Below are 17,539 nucleotides of genomic sequence, written 5' to 3' on the forward strand. Positions count from 1 at the left end.
GATTTTCCTGGGGGGCTGTGTTTTGTTGTACGTATATACGATCTCTTGGAGTCGAGAGTGTCCTGAGTATTCTAAGCAAATTGCAGCAATTTAGAATAATGGATATAGCAGTAATGTTGCTTGGATTTCTCAATCATTTACCTAATTATCCATCCAGTTTTGATTTGCCAAATCTCTTAACACACAGTCTAATAATCATTTTTATTTAGAGATGACTGGCAGTGAGTCAAGGCAGGGAAAAATAGGTAGCGAGAGTTTCCCAGCCGTGCTAGGGACTGTCTCACTGGGGACTAGCCTCAAAAATGAATGCACGAGGTGCAGGAGCTAGTGATAGATCAAGCCTGGCCACGCTCTGTACTCTCAGCTGTCACGTTCCAGAGAAACAAGTGGCAAGGGCAGAGCAGGGGAGGTCCTCTAGCTACACTGGTGAGAGAAGTAAGCTCTCCTCTATGGCTTCCCATTTCATTCTCCCTGTCTCTCTAGCTACCTGCCTAAGAGCCATCTGAAGGTGAAAAGGAAGAGATCTGAATGACCTGATGGGAGGTAATCACCCAATTTATAACAGGCAAGGATGCTTTCCAGGTCCAGGTCTGTCTGGGTAATTACAGAACTTCCCCCACCTGGATCTGGAGAGGCTTGAGGGCTGGATGCCTCAGGGATGTTCTAAGTTCTGGGCCTGCTGTCTGGGAGGGGGCACATGTGGATCCTCACAAAACTGGTGAAGCAACCTTAGCAGCTGCCCCCTGGAACTGGCATCCAGTGGAAGCACCTGCCCCACTGGGATGCCCCAGGGGAGCCGTTGCAGTGGGTTCCTGCGCGGGTCGGGGGAGGATAGGGAGGGTGGTGACTATTTGGGTCTAAGAAAAGTAAAACTGGGGTAAAAACCACTTTGTAATAAAAGAGTATTTCTTTACAAACATCTTTGTAAAGAAGAATCAAACCGAATAGTGTTCTAACGTGTGGGACTTTTCACAAGGAAGTCTTCTGGAGGCAAATTTCTGAAGCCACAGAGACGAAGCATTTCTTTGTCACCATGACCACTTTAACTTTCTATGTCGCTCACCATTCCCACGGACATATCCACATTCCAGTGCAAAGGAGGCAGTCTGTGATTCAAGGGATACAGATGCAGGGCTTAGGTCCCCAAATGTTTCCCGGTTAAAAAAAATTCTTAAAAAAATCAAAACTTAACACAAATAGGTGCAAAACCAAGACACTGGGCATGGATGTTCTGAGTGCTGCTATGCCATGCATGGCTCTGCCATGTGTGTACTGGGTAAATCTGGCACCACCCAGCTTTCATAAACGGTCCAGATGTACACACGAGGATTTATGGGGCCCACTTTGAACTGTGAAGTCATCTCAACTCCTGAGGCCTGGGGAGGAAATGGAATTTAACGCACACTGTCAGATTACGGGCTGTGCCTGGACAGCCCTGGCATTCTAGAACCCTGTGCATTCTGACTGCATCTGTGCCACCCTCGCGGACCCAGGAAATATGAGAAAGGTAAATCTGAGGTGGCTTTGTCCTTTATTCACTATTTTCTCAGGTAGAAGTGCCACCAGCATCTCCTAGTGTAGATGTCCCCCCTCGCCAAGTTTTTTCATTACCCAGAAATAGTTTGAGTTTGCAAAGTATGAATGCTAAAATGAGAAAAAGGTGACTCAATGTGGAAAACCTCCCCATGAGGGTGGCTGCTGCCATAGATACCGAGGGTAGAGACACAAAAACACGTTTCTGAGGGTCCCACCTATGTGTTCACCTCACTCTTTCCTCTAGTAAAAACCTGCTGACATATCATTCGTTCCTCACATTTCTCCCAGGACATGTTAATGTAACTTACTAGAGTCCTCTGTTGTAGTGTTGGTCCCAGTTGGCTGGGTGTTCACAATTGGTATTTCTCATAGGGCACTGGGTCTGACATAGAGCACCAGGGTATCGGTGCTAGCTGCCAGCACCTACCAGCTTCTTGTTAGGCTTCTCAAGGCTCTACCTACTTGTGTGTGCATGACGGCCCCCTGCAAATAAATCAAGGAGGCTGGGAAGGGATAACAGGGGTCAGAAGGTATTTAGGAGTGACAGGAAAGGTGGTCAGCTTTCCTGGATTTAGGTTGAGGGGGATGCCATAACCCTTCAGAAGATTTAGCTGGGGAAAACATCAAAGGCACTTTAAAAAACAACAACGAAAAACAAAGCTAGCCCTGCTCGTTTTCCTGTGGGAAAATATGTACGAGGGTACATGACTAAATGCATCAACTTGACTTTTCAGCTCTTAAGTAAAGGACAAAAACGTAGAGCAGAAAAATCTAAAAATGTACTTGGTAGTGAAATTCATCAGGTTTTTTTTTTTTCCTTCCCAGTATAACCGGCTTTGAAAATTAAATTTCTTGAGCACACATCAGCTGGGCGAAAAGAAGGTGAGCAGAAGAAAGGTATGAGAAGGTAAGGTGGGAGATGATTAAAAATGCTAAATGAACCAAAAATACCGCCACCACCACAAAAAGAATCCGACACTAAGCCATTCTACTGGTAGCCCCAATACCTAAAGACCAATGGCCTGGGGTTGGCAGCCACTTTTCACGTTAATCCCAGAGGGTTAGCTACCATACCGGCGATCCCGAAAAGTCAAGGCATGGAATTTGGGACAGTGGGCTGCGGTAAAGCAACAGAGAAAAATTGTTGCAGGGCCCACACTTCATCCTTGCACCACTGCATGCTGAGTCCACTGGTGACTGGTGTTTCTCAGCGACACAGGTCACGTCGCTCGCTCCGAGGCCCTGCTGGACAACGGAGAAGTAGCCAACATTCTTTAAAAATCGTGCAGGGAACTGGCTTTCATGTTCTCTCCTGAGAACACCATTATCTCCCAGACGCCGCCTCCCACGGTCACCACGGTAGTCAGACCCCCGACAAAGGGACCTCAATGCAGGTTTTTCTTTGGGAAATCATGGTATTTATGACGTCGGCTCTCCACATGCCTAGGGACGCACGGTTGCCCAAACAGCTGTGCAGGTTTTTAAAAAATCTATACTATCAGTCACAGCTGAGAATAAAGAGAAAGTTGAAATAATGAAAAAAAAAAAGGTTTTTTTTCATATAGCTCTCATGTTTAATGATCTTTTTTCTATAAATGGAAAAAAGTATTTTCCTTTACAAGAGTATCTTCAAAGCTCTATCCTTTGTAAAGTAGAAACTTTGCAAAGTAAAAATACTCTATTATACAACATCGTATTTAAAGTCAAAGGATGCCGACAAGAACAGTTTGGAAACGTAGGGTGAGGATAAAGGAGGAGGGAAAGAGATTTTTAAAATACGTCTCCAGCAGTACTTCCCTGGTCGAGCCTCTGGCCCCCCCTACTCTGACGGGTCAGGAAGAGAATAAATATGTTGCAGGGTTTGCTTTCAAGCGATTCCTACTAAGGAGGAATAGGGCAGAAGGAAGAAAGGAAAGGACAAACTCTCCCTCTTTGGACTAGTTCGTTAACTGTTTTCTAATTAGCTTGGATTTAGTCTTAGCAGTAGCTTCCCGATACTCATTTTGCCTCCCTGGCGGAGCCAGTCACGTACCCCGATTCACTGCGGGGTGGGTGTCATCCGGACCCTGGAGCCCGGGCCCCGGGAGGCCAGCTAACCAGCCTCAGGGTGGGGGACGTGGCCCCAAGAGCACCGGCCGAGCCCTTGGGCTCCCTCGGGGAGCTGGTGCTAGGGGAGGGACAGGTGGTCCCCGCCCACTCAGGAGAGGGCGTCCCGCCAGGCTTTTGAGGACAGGAGCTATCGGTCACTGCGGCTGGGCTCGCGGTGGCCGAGAACTGTGGGTGAGGACCTAAGGTAGCAGGACAGGAGTCTGAAGAGGACAGGATTCAGACTCCTGTTGGGTTTCTTAAAAGGGAAAAAAAGAATAAAAAAAAAAATCCCCCCGGAGAGCCGAGAGCGAAGAGCCGCGTCCCCCCGGGCGCCGGCCGCGCCTAGTTTCCGGAAGCAGTGCCCTGGCGGCCGGCCGGGCCCACGTACCTTCCTTCTGGCTGCCTGCGGCGCTCTGCTGCTGCAGCAGGCTCTGGCTGTACAGAGTGGGCAGGGCGGCCGCCGCGTACTGCTGGATCCCTGAGTAGGCCTGGGTGAGGGCGTCCATGGTGCCCGCCGTGCCATTCGTCAAGCCCGTGGCGCCAAGTCCTCCATTCAGAGCCGCCATACCTGAGAGCATTTGAGCAACTTTACAAAAAACCCAACAATAGAGAAGAGAAATAGCACTTTTCATTAGTGCTTTCCGAAGGAAGTTAGAGAATCATTTGACACAAGTACAACAGCAAGTGCATGCAGCCAGCACACCGATCAAACCAACGGGAAATTCAGAACGGAACGATGAAGTGACACGTCATCGTAATGGTGAACGTACGACAACCCCCCCCCCCAGGCCCCCTGCGCGATGGCACCGTCGCTCCCTCAGGCCGGTGAGCAGACTTCACACAGGCACTACAGTCAGACCGGACACCTTGACGCCATGCACGGTGCTACTGGCAAGTACGGCTGTCTCTGAAACGAGGGCCGTCAGCCACACAGGCCTGTGACCTCGGTGCACTTGAGTCCCCTTCCTGGGCCGAGGAGCCGGGGGATGGCTCCGGCAGCCAGCTCTGTCCCCAGGCAGCTGGAGAGTCATCGGGCTGCTTAGGCACGAGGGCGCAGGGGAGCGGGAGGCCCTTCCCCTCACAGCCAAGAACCCAGAGGCGCCACGCAGGACCGGGCCAGCCTCAGCGGCACGCGGACACGTGCACACACTCAGCGGAGCCCGTGTCGTGGGGGTCTCCGCCCACGGAAGAGTGTTTTCCAGCTGCCTGACGTGAGGGCCGTGTCTCTAAGCTGGAGCTTGGCTATTAAGGGATGTGAACTGGACGTGGGCCAGCACGCTTTGATATTTTTTTTCCCTTGTATCCTGGCTGCTCTTTCGCTCTGTTATGATTGCTGACCGTGCCACATTTTCCCTGAATACGGAGTCAAAACAAGCAACACTTTTATAGAGTGTTAACTCTCACATGAACTCAGGAAATGGAAGAGGTGACATCATAATTGCCTTTATGATTAAAACATTTAAAAAAGATCTGTTTCTGGGAAGAACTCACTGAAAACATTAATGAAACTCTTGAATGGATTATAGCTATTGATGAGGGCCATTAAAATAGCGGAAGATGACTAAAAAAAAACCCCAAACTGGCAAGAAGTCTAATGGGGATGGAGGGCCAGATAAGGATGCTTAGGAATCATACCGAGGAACCCAGTGCCAGAAGCGCCCCCCCCGCCCCCCCCCCCCCCCAGTGTTCTCGCGTGCCATCCAGAGGAGACGGCACAGGGGGAGGCTTCTGTTTACTCTCAGCACACTTGTTACTCTCATAACTTCAGCTCTTAGGCTAAAGGGACTGGAGAGAAGATGTGAATTGGAAGAGTGGCACAAGGTGCCAGGGCCGGCCCTCTGAGTACAAATGCTGCGTCGGGCAGCAAGGAGTGGCTGGAGGACAGAGCTCCTGCGGGCTGATCTAGCGAATACCAACCTGGCTAACAAGGGGCCGGCGGGCAGAGGTCCTGCGGACTCTGCTTTGAGTTCCATACCGTGAGGGAGTCTATTCTCTAATTTTTTTTTTTTTTGGTCATTCAAATCAATGCTGTTAAAGAGCCTGGAGCCAGTGTGTCGTCCTAATTAGACAACCCCACAGACACCAGCTAATCCCATTCACTCCACTCAGGCCTGTCTCCTCCTCCGTCCCTGGTGCTCTGAGGGCTGCTCAAGGGTGGGGAGTAACTCTGCTTTTCTCTGGGCCAATTTTATCCTCACCTCCTGATATTTGAGTGAATACACAGGAATGGCAGTGGTTCTGGTCTAGAAAGGTGAGAGGAGGGTGTGAGATGTCTAGGAAGAGCTGGGCACAGTCAGGTGTTGTCTGTCAGGGCTGTCAGTACGTGCTGGGGACCATCACGCCCCGGGGCTCGGCCCTGTAGACAGCAGGCCTGTGAGTGGCGACCTGCCACTCTACTTAGACCCCAAGGCGTGAGGTTCTAGATGTGCCGGGCAGGCGGCCTACAGGGCTACTTGGAGCACAGCTGCAGACGGAAGCGCCCCGCTGTCTTTGGAACGCCAAAGCCCTGCATCTCCGTGGTCCTGTCGGCTACGGGCCTGGAAGTCTGCAGTCCCTGCCACATTAGGGCCATAGGAGTGTGCCTTCCCGTGGCTTGCAGCTGCCATGGCCCAGCTGCTCGGAGGGCTAGCCACACAGCTGGTGTCTCACTGCGGCAGTCACTGGGGCCCCTGACTCCCTTCCTCTCTGGTATGTGACCTTTTCTTTTTCTTTTAATCATCCAGGTCAGGTGAATTTTCTTCTCTTTCCCCCTTTTGGCTAATTTTTTGTTGTTGTTTTCTCTTGAAACACAGAAGCAGAATGAACTTCGGTGCTCCTGAAAGACTGGGTGGGGCTTCAGGACGAGAGTCGTTGTGAGGCTTGCAGCCCTTCTGGGTCACCTTCCAGCACATCATCACTCTGGGCCTGCCTACACTTCACAGTGGTTGACTGTATTTTTGGACTAGGTCTCAGGGCAAATCTTCCTTCAAGTGATGCCAGACATGCGGGAGGCAGCTGTGACTGGCTTTACCTGCCTTCCCTTCAGTGGGGGGAAGCAAATGGTGTTGGAGGCACCAAGGGGGTGGGGGTGTTGATGCCAAAGAGCAGACTAGGGAGGGCTTTCCAGCATGGGCTTTTCCTCCTCTGTGGCATAACCGTCCTTTTGAGCAAAAAATAAGGGTGAAAATTCTGACAAGTGCACTGAGAATATTAAAAACCAAAAACTATCCTGGAGGTTCTGGGGTATGCATCTGCCAGAGCCAATGTAGAATAGGTAACTGATTACCTGGTGGAATTTGAAGACCATCAAAGGAAGACTTCTAGTAAATAATTATTACATCAACGATAACGCTTGTCAACTCAGCTGCTGGTACCTGATTACATGTACAAACTCTGGACAGTTTTTACAGGGGTTTGAAGAAAGTTAGATTGAATAAATGCCTCCTCTTAAAAGAATGGGGATTTTTTTCCTCTAAGAAAGCCAAATGGATCAATCATTTCATCCCATTAAATCTAAATTCCCACACATGTCATTTGGAGGAGGAACAAAATGACAGCTGTGGCAACCTCGACAAGGGGAGGTCTTTGCACGTGGTCTGTCGACAGCGTCACTACATACCCCGGCCACTAAATCGTAATGAAAATACACTTGTAGAACCCTACTGTATTATTGAGGAAAAAATCCGCACATAAGTGGACCCACACTGTTTAAGCCTGTTGTTGTTCAAGGGTCGACTGCACTCCCATAAACACTTCACCAGGCACTTGCACCTGGTTCTATCCTGGCAATCCTAATTTTAAGCAGTATATGGTAAGCTATTTGCAAGAGTGATGTGATCTGAACAAGGAAACGTGTGTCACTTGACCTACATTTAAACACATAAAATCAGATATAGACCCTCTTGGGTGGACATACTGCAAAAAGTATTTTCTTTCTCTTAGTTCAGATCTATGTGCAAAACATGTCTGCAGAGCCCTGAATCCAGAGGTGAAGTTTCCTCACTTCTGATCTTGGCAACTTCTGCCTTTAGCTTTAGGGTTTTTCTCTACTTTTTTTAGTCCCTCCATTCACAAATGTATAAAGGAAGAAGAGGGCTATCAAATTTGAACAGTTTAACCTAGCTACTTGTCTTCTAACTAAAACTTTATTTTCAGAGGAGGAGAGGGGCCCTCTGGCAGTGAAGGGGGTAAAACTTACAGGGAAACGAGTATGGGAATTAACTGGATTCCATCTACCTACATTCTTCCTGGCTCCTCTGTCCACGGGAAGGAGATGGCTCTCTATTCGGACAACCAGAGAATTCTTTCATTAGCAAGTCCCTGTTCCTGGGATGCAGTGGGGTAGGAAATAGCAGTGATATGGAAGCTGTGGCCAATTATTTTAGAAGATGCTTCTGCGTGGGTAACCACCTCTTGAATACCTTCTTTTGAGAATTGTCCAGTAGGACAGGTAGCACCATCATGTCTGTTTAGGCAGAGTGGTCTGAAAGAGGACACTCCACGTGTTTCGGTTTCCTCTTGGTATTTGAGAAATGAAACCGATACCAGCTCCGAGCCAACGTTGGGATTGTTAAATAGCTCTGTGCTAGTAACATTGACCAAATCAGTAGGAATGTAGTTTTGTTTGTTCATGTTTTTTTTTTTTTTTTGTCAATGAGCAATTAAACATTTTCCTGGTTCATATGGTCTGGTGGTGCCTGTTTGGAACTAGACTCCTTCTCAATTCCCTATTAACTACACACGGCTTGTATTACTCCAAGTGCAGCAACAAATTTTAAAAACAAAACAATTTAAGCCTGTTGTCCTTGCCAGAAGCAAAATTTGTGTGACGCAAACCCCCACACAAGAACTAGTCCTAGTTTCCCTGCCTTTCAACAGAGCCCCTCCACCATCCCTCATGGTACCGATGGGAAAAAACCAGCAAAGCACAAGAGACTGGGATGGAGAGAAGACAGGACCACACAGACAGGAGGACAACACACAGCAGTCATGAGCACGTGCTGAGGAGGACAGCCATTCCCACTGGCCTGTGACTTTGCAGACCAAGGACAGGACAGGCAGGCGATCAAATCATAGTCCTTGTTTTAGGGGAACTAGGTCCTGGGGCAAGAGAAGCAGCATGAAGGGATGTGTGCAAACACTTGTCTGCAACCGAGGGGAAGGAAGTGGGTTGGAGCGTCTGCAGAACAAGGTCAGAAACAGGAGTCAAGGCAATGAGGGCTTCTCCTGGGCTGCTGGAGAGTGGGGAGCTGGAGTCAGTTTTACTGGAATAAAACACTCTGTTGTCACATGGTTACCACTTCATATACTGTTTGCAAATCAAGAGCTATCAGATCTGGAAGGAATAATCTCTTTCTTTTTTTGGGGGGGGGGGGCGCAGGGCTATGGTCAGTAAAACTCGAATCCCAATTTTTGTTGTTCCCAGAGCATCTGAATAAAAGCATTTAAGATAACTTGAAAATTTGCTAAGTTCTAGATTCTTTATATATATATATATACACCAAATAAGCTGCAAGGCGTTCTTTAAAGTATAAAATCATCAGGATATTTTTGCTTTAAAAAAAAACAACTGTCCCGTCTGATTACCCCTTAGAGACCGTTCACTTCTTGACTCATGGCTGAAACCGACTTGCCAAGGAGCCCTTTCTCCAAGTTGAAAGTGGGTGGCGCTGGCTTGCCTGGCTGCATGGTGGGTCACGGGGCCCTCTGATCGGAGTCTCTTCGGGCTCTCCCAGGCTGGGCTACCCCCGACTCAGGACTGAACCGAGGGAACAGCAAACGAGGTGTCCCCTCAGTGAGCGGGGCATCCCTCTCCCCAGTATAGGAGCCAGTGCCAAGCACAAGGCAAAAATAGGACTTACTCTGTGTCTGGGGACCATGCCCGCCCCCCCCCTTCCCCCCCAGATCCAAACTGGTGGAAATGGGCGAGCTGGTGCAGAGCAGAACCTGGAATTCTTCAGTGAGTCCCTGGGCTTCCGGCTGAACGATGCTTTCAGCCAGCTGCCTGCCTCTGCCTCTGCCTCAGCCTGCCACGGTCATGGGCGCCTCTTCACAGATGAAGATGCCATCGAGGGACCCCGTGGGCACCTCCAGACTCCGGGCAGCACTGTGGCCAGCGCGGCTCTTCACTCTGCTTTATTTCCCTTCTTTCCAAAGCCTTGTTTTTCCTTCTCTGTATAGGTCATGGACCTTTAGAGCTAGAGGGCCCCTCCCTAGAAGATCATCTCGTCCAGAACTTCTGATTTTTCAAACGGGACTCCGGAGCCTGGGGTGGGCAGGCTGGGATCTGCTTAGGAGTTTTGCAGGTTTGGAGCTGGCCCCGTGTGTCCTGATTTCTAGTCCATTTTTCTGTTAAAACACACTGCCTCTCAGAAGGAGAGACAGAAACCAAGCCCAAAGCACCCCCTGTGAAACCTGCCACTGTCCGCCAACCACAGAAACCCACGGACGGATACACATTCTGCACATCAGAAGAGACCGGGGGCGAGGAGGGTTGGGTATGTTTTTGAGGCGAAATGAACACAGCATGTGCTCCTCCATCCCAAGTTTTAGTTCTCCCTGTTACGTCTCCTTTCAGGCCGTTACTGGCTGACCATTTTCAAGGGAGAATTTGGGGGAAGGCTGTCCACCAGAGCAGCAGATACTCACTGTTTATGGTACCTGCGAGTGCATTAATATTATTCAGTCCAACAGTGGCTCCTGCCAGTCCTTGCAGAGTCCCAAGAGAGGTCAAAGAATTCATGGCTGCACCAGCAGTGGAGTTGGGGGTTGAAGCAGCCACTGAAAAACACAACGAGACAGGAAAACGGGGAGAGAAAGCACAAGATGAGTGAAAGCCAACTGGCCCGGAAAGTCATCGTCCTCATCGCCGCAGATGGAGCCGGGGGCCGTTCCATCACCGGAGGTCTGGAGCTGCGCTGATGCTGTTGGAATGAAAGACGTATGGGACCGCACTGGTGGCAATTTGGACAATTAGGTTTGGTGATTAGAAAAAGCCATCACAGCCCTCTTTTACCAGGCGGAGGATATGCTCACTGTTCGTTAGTAGGGGCGAATCTGTGAACAGGAGGCTGCCTTCTGGGGAGGCTCCCCCTTGCCCCTGAGTCCTCCAGGCCATGGACTTTTATCCTGGTTCATCAATGACCTGCGCGCGAGGGGGTGTGGGGGGACTAAGTGGCAGTTTGGCTTTCTCATTGTTTCTACTTCGGACTCCTCATTTTCTTTTCTCAACAACAACAACAAAAAAAATCCTACATCTTCCTGAATTTGACAGAAGTCTTCAGGACCTGGGGTGGTGGTGGTTACAGAGTGAGGAGGGGTAGGAGATGAAACCATTTTGCTCCAAACTCTCTTAACTACCCTCTCCTGCTCCCTTTTAGGTAACAGCTTTATTGGGATGTCATTCACATACCATAAGATTCATCCCTTTCAAATGTACCATTCAGTGGGCTTTAGTGTATCTACAGCAGAGTTATACAGCCAGCACCACCATCTAACAGGATATTCTTCTCCCGGCAACGCTGCCACCCCGAAGAAACGCATCCCCATTAGCACGCATTCCCTGCTCCTCCCTCCCCCTGACACTGGCATCCACTCCCCTCCTCCTGTCTCTATGGATTTGCTTCGCCTGGATGTTGCATGTAACTGGAATCCTACAACTTGTGATCTTCTGTGACTGCTTCCTTCACTTAGCAAAGTGTTCTCAAGATCCATCCATGCGGCATGAGGAGGAGGCAGTACTTCATCCCTTTCCAACTGCTGAGTAATACTCCGCTGTATGGAAACACTGTATTCTGTTTATCCATTCATGAGTTGGGGACATTTTGATTGTGTCGACTTTTGGGCTAGTATGAATAATGATGCTGTGAACATCTGTATACAAGCCTTTGTCTAGCCATATGCTTTCATTTCTCTTGAGTGTATATATATACAAACACACACCCACACCCAGGAGAGAAGGATTGCAGGGTCGTATGATAAATTTATGCTTAACATTTTGAGGAACTGCCAGACTGTTCTTCAGAGCAGCTGCACTCCCTGTCCCTTTTACACTTACAGTGGCTTCTGTGAATAATATTTCAAGTATCTTACATTTGTATACAGTTGTATAGTTTTACACTCTGCTGAATTTTTCCATGCACATCACTTCACTTTATCCTGGTGATGGAGGTAAAAGCTCAACCTAGGTGGTCCCTGGGTGGCTCAGCGGTTTGGCGCCTACCTTGGGCCCAAGGTGTGATCCTGGAGACCCGGGATCGAGTCCCACATCAGGCTCCCTGCATGGAGCCTGCTTTTCCCTCCTCCTGTGTCTCTGCCTCTCTCTTTCTCTCTCTCTCTCTTTCCCTCCACCTGTGTCTCTGCCTCTCTGTGTGTCTCTCATGAGTAAATAAATAAAATAATTTTTTTTTTTTTAATAAAAAAAAAAAAGCTCAACTCTAACCAGTGCTAAAGGAAGCACCTGGCCCATTTCGAGTTGTGAAATGCAGGATGGCCAGGAACTTTATCCATCCTTCTATTTTTTTTTTTTTTATGTATGATAGTCACAGAGAGAGAGAGAGAGAGAGAGAGAGGCAGAGACACAGGCAGAGGGAGAAGCAGGCTCCATGCACCGGGAGCCCGACGTGGGATTCGACCCCGGGTCTCCAGGATTGCGCCCTGGGCCAAAGGCAGGCGCTAAACCGCTGTGCCACCCAGGGATCCCTATCCATCCTTCTAGAATGTTCATGTTCAGCTGCAGCTCATCCTTGTTCTGCCTTCAGAAATCACATATAGAGCATTGGTTGAAATGTACCCTGTCTGGGATCCCTTCTGCATGGGGCCAGATCAAATGTCTAAAAAAATGAATTCCCTCCCTTGTCCTATTTCTGTTCACATATGGCATTAGCTTCTGATACCTCATAATGTGTAGATATTTTCTTTGTCTTTTCAAAAGAAAATTATACATAGTCCAATGTTTGTAGTCCTTTTGTATTAGGAAACTTTTCAAATACATACACAAGAGACAATAACACGACAGATTCCCATAAAATTGGATCCATATTCTAGAATATATACTCTATTTTAAAGCAGATTTCACACTTTATGTCGTCTCACCCCTATATACTTCAGTGTGCAACTGAACACAACTCTAAAAATTGTGGACATTGTCTTTAAAATCTCAAAACCATTATTATACCTCACAAAAAGAATAGTGGTTCCTTGGCTTTATTATGCGATAATATCTTATTTAGGATTTTTTCATCGGTGTGCATGAATAAGAGTGGCATTTGTTTTCCCTTCTTGTACTGTCTTTAGTTTTCTTTTTTCTTTTTTTTTAAGATTTTATTTATTTATTCACGAGAGACACAGGGTGGGGGGCGGGGAGAGGCGCAGAGACACAGGCAGAGGGAGAAGCAGGCTCCATGCAGGGAGCCCGACATGGGACTCGATCCTTGGTCTCCAGGATCACGCCCAGGGCTGAAGGCGGCGCTAAACTGCTGAGCCACCCAGGGATCCCCTGTCTTTAGTTTTCTAATAAATTTTGCTAACCTCATAAAATGACTCAGAGGGTGCCCTTATTTTTGCATTTTCTGGAATAAATTGTCTAAGTTTGAAATTACTTGTAACTTAAAATATTTGGGAGAGTATGCCAATAAAAATGATGTGGATTTGATATGTCTTCATGGGATCATTTTAAAATACAGATTATATTTCTTTAATAAGTAGGATTGTTCAACTTTTTCTTTTCTAATCTGCTTTACTAAGTTAAAGCTTTTAAGGAATCTGCACATTTAAATTATCAAATTTATAGTGGCACGAAATTATTCATAATATGCTCAATAAATTTTTGAAATCACGATTTACATTTAAGCCCCTCCCCCCTTTTTTGGCTGGCTAAGCTGTCTGTTACTGAGAGAAGTATTTGAAAAATCTTCCACTATGGTAATGTCAGTTTCTCCAGGTAAATATGGAAATTTTTTTGGAATACACCTTGAAGCTATATTGCTACTTGCAGAGATGTTTGTAAATTATTCTATCTTCTGGTGCAGTAAACGTTTTGTGGTGGTCTTATTTCTACTTTTACCTTGAAATCTGTTTTTTTAATGTTAAAAATAAGAAAGCAACAGATTTTTTGGTTATTTGAATGGTTTCTCTTTTGCTGTTGTTCTGCTTTTTTGTATTTCAGCTTGTCCCTTTATGATCAATTTATAAACAAGTTTTAAAAAGTACAGTCCAAAATTTAAGTCTCTCAGTAGAAACTTTTAAAATTTGTGCTATATGTCCTGCCTGTATTTTTTTCCTCTCTTGCCTTCCTTTAGGACTATTATTACTCTTTTCACATTCCATTTCCCCTCTACTACTTTGAAGGTAATGTATACTATTTCTTTTACATATTACCATAACAATTTTAACAGTCAAAGGTAACTTACGAAAATCAAAGGTAATCATTCCCTTTATTCCTTTGCCAGATGGCTCTCCATTTGTGTATATTTTTAGGCAGCATCTAGAGATTTTAAGTGGTTGACTTTTATAATTTTCACCACTTATGGTGGTTTTACTGGGGAAACGTTTCACAGATATCCTATTACCGTTCTAGAAGTACTTCCCAGGTATCGCCGAAAATTGTGTGAAAGTTCTTCAGGCGTTTATTACTGGTTTGGAATCAGAACACACGTTAGGGATGGTTTTTACGCTTTACTCACTGGCACAGCAGTCTGGGGAGGGCAATCACATGTAGACTGACCCAGATTTTAATGTATTTGTCTAAGGGAAAGAGCCCATGTAGGGGGACTTCTTTTTCCAGTAGTTAGGTGGTCTAGGTTACCAGAGAGACTGTCAGGGGAAAAAACAAAAAAAAAACAAACAAAAAAACCACCACCCCCAAAATCCTAAAGTGCTTAAGAAGATATTTTTAAAAATACTGTTAATTACATCAGTAACTGGAAACTTAGTATGGAACACTTAGAAATCAAGGACTTAAGTAAAACGGGGAACCCGAAGAAGTAATAGTACATTGAAGGCAGCTTTCTCCTTAAAGGCATTTGGTGAACCAGATAAATTCTGGCTTTAGTCAAAGCATCCCAGTGCCGAAGAAATACCGGGAAGTCTAGGGCTCATCTGAACTATAGTGTCTGACAGGAAGTCACCCTCACATAAGTCTGGAGCCCCAAAAGTCTAAACAATCTAAGGATGAAAAAGGAGTACCACCCCCACCCACCCTTTGCAAACTATAGGGAAAACTGCTTGTTTCAAAACTGAGTGCTGAGTAGGACAGCGGTGGTTTCTCTGATGTTTAACAATAAGCAAGCCCTCATGTGAGTTTGTAACCCAACGTTATTTTATCTGAGTAGTCAAAAACCTACATGGCTAGAACACTTAGAGTGATCCCAGGCTTGTACTCCTAGCATCTTCACAATCAAATATAAGTCATTCTTGAGAAGGCCTATTTTCATCCCAAAGAGTTCCCAGAAATAAAGTCCAAGACAGTTAAGCTGACAGAAGAAAAAAAAAAAAAGCCCACAAAATACACAAGTAAACCAAGTACCAAGAATAAGCAGCAGAGACAGAGTCAGACACTATATTTAGACCTAGTAAGATTTCAGACAATTGAAGTGCATTTAATATGTCTGCAGCAATTTAAAAGGCTTTGAAAAGTGAAAAAAGCACATGATTATAAAAAATGACCAAGCATACTGATAACTGAGTGAAAATCCTAGAGAGGTCCCTGGTGGCTCAGTGAAATGCATACAACTCTTGGTTTTGATCTTAGGTCATGATCTCAGGGTTGTGAGATCAAGCCCCACGCTAGGCTCCATGCTCAGTGCAGAGTCTGCTTGAGATTCTCTTCCACCCCCTCTTCCTCCCTCTCCCCCTCTGCCCCTTCCTTGGCTGATACTTTCTAAAATAAATACAATCTTAAAAAAAAAGAGAAAATCCTAGAAATGAAAAATATAATAATCAAAATATAAAGTTCATTGGACACATAGGTTTAACAGCATATTAGATACAGTAGAAGAGAGAATTTAGGGAGCTGGAAGACAGATATGAGAAGTTATACATAACTGAGAAACTGAGGAAATATGAGATGTTAAAGTGCTGCAGAATAGATCTAGCATGGCTAGGTGAAGTTCAGGAAGAAAAGAGAATGGGAGAAGGCAATATGGGAAGAGTTAATGATTAAGAATTTTCCAAAACTGCTAAGATGCTCTGCCCCCCTTCAAAACCCATATATTCAGGGATTCGAGTGAATTCGAATAAAGAAAAATAAAAATACATAATTAGATGTACCACAGCAAAAAAACAAAACAAACAAATACCACTCCCCATACACAGAACACCGAAGACAAGGAAAAGATCTTAAAAACCACCAGAGAGAAAAAAAAAATGCCTTTAATCACTGAGGTGACAATTAGACTTTTCAATATCTGGCATCTCAACAGTAATAATATAAGACAGATTAGTAAAAGCTACTGAGATAAACTGTCCACTTATAATATCCAACAAAAATATATTTCACAACTGACAAAATAAGTCAATGACACATAAAAGCTCAGACTTCTTTTAATCAACTAAATGAACCCTCACTAAATGAAGCTTTGTTGGATAGACTTCAAACTAAGGGAGAAACATTTGAGATGAACAAAAACTAAAAGAATTTGCCAGCAGTCACTGTGTTATAAGAAATACTAAAGCAAGTTGTTCAGGCTGAAAGCAATACTCCAGATGATAATATGAATACCTACACATACAAAACAACACCAATAAAGGTAATTATGGAGGTTCTTATAAAAGTATAATTCTATTTTTCTTTTCTTCTCTTAATAGTTTGAAAAACCAACTGCCTTAAGCAATGGTATATAATTGTATTGTTGGGCCTCTAACATATAGAAATATATATTTTAAAAAAAGAAATATATTTGGCAATAAAAGCACAAAGGGAGTGGGTGGCAGAAGACAAAGCTGGCATCACAGCAAGGAAATTAAACCAGATCATAACCACAAAAAGAGGTGAGGAGAACCAGAAATGGTAAATAAAGAGGTTACAAACTCTCTAATTACATCCATATCTGCTTTCTTCTTTCTTTAAAGTGTATAAAGTAATAAGTATATATTAGGTTTGTAATATATATAGACTAATATGTATATAAATAGCACAAAAAGGGGAGGAGGGGATGGAGGTATAGATAGGAGGAATGTTTCTGTATCTCACTGGCATTACTTAGATTCTAATAAGACAGGGCACATGTTGTCAACTGTAGAGCAACCACTCAGAAAATAAATTTTTAACACTTGGAGGAAAATCACTGAAGAAATTCAAACGTTATACCAGAAAATATTCACTTAATGCCAAATAAAGCCATAAAGGAGAAGTAAAAACAAAACAACTTGAGACACGCGGACAACGAGAAGTAAAACATCACACACACAAATGCAACCTGATAAGCACGTTGAATGTGAATGAACTAAACAATCCAGTCAAGAGGCAGGGATTGTTAGACTGGATTACAAAAAGCAAAAAAAACCAAAACCTAGATCTGCTTTCGCTGTCTACAGGAGACACACTTTAGAGTCAAAGACACAAACACGTTGAAAGTAAAAGGGCAGAAAACTACATGCCACACAAACAGCAACCACAGGAGCTGGACCGGCTCTACTAAAGTGACACAGAACAGTTTTGCAGCAGTTTGAGAGAGAATGAAAATTGGGTCAACGGCTTGCATTGCAAAGGACCTTGATATACTTCCATGAAAATCTGTGCCTGTCATGATGAAATGCAGCAGAGAACAGCTCTCTGGCACCAGTGTGTATTGACAGGCAGAAACCCCTGATTCAGCACTCTGTTTTTCTTTAAGGCCTCAGATTCCTCATTCAGATCTAAGAGAAGGGGACGGGATAGCAAGGTGCAGGATGAGAAGGGGAAATATTCCTCAAACAGCACATGAAATGAACATGAAGC

At 45.4% G+C, this 17,539-nt stretch overlaps 1 protein-coding gene across 9 annotated transcripts in view; it reads right to left on the reverse strand.

The window, feature by feature from the left end:
- CELF2 (CUGBP Elav-like family member 2) overlaps positions 1 to 17,539 on the reverse strand; it is a 518,459-nt gene that overhangs the window by 11,653 nt on the left and 489,267 nt on the right. For 6 of the 9 annotated variants that reach the window (XM_041765402.1, XM_041765408.1, XM_041765405.1 and 3 more), the window contains 2 exons: positions 10,264 to 10,383; positions 4,013 to 4,210 (listed from right to left, as the gene is read on the reverse strand). In XM_041765402.1, the coding sequence (XP_041621336.1) occupies positions 4,013 to 4,210; positions 10,264 to 10,383 (318 nt within the window). Of the gene's footprint in view, positions 1 to 4,012; positions 4,211 to 10,251; positions 10,384 to 17,539 lie in introns of all 9 variants that reach the window. The other 3 variants (XM_041765403.1, XM_041765406.1, XM_041765407.1) reach the window with 2 other exon arrangements.

The sequence above is a fragment of the Vulpes lagopus genome, chromosome 8 (genome assembly GCF_018345385.1).
Source record: "Vulpes lagopus strain Blue_001 chromosome 8, ASM1834538v1, whole genome shotgun sequence".
Taxonomy (NCBI): Eukaryota; Metazoa; Chordata; class Mammalia; order Carnivora; family Canidae; genus Vulpes; species Vulpes lagopus.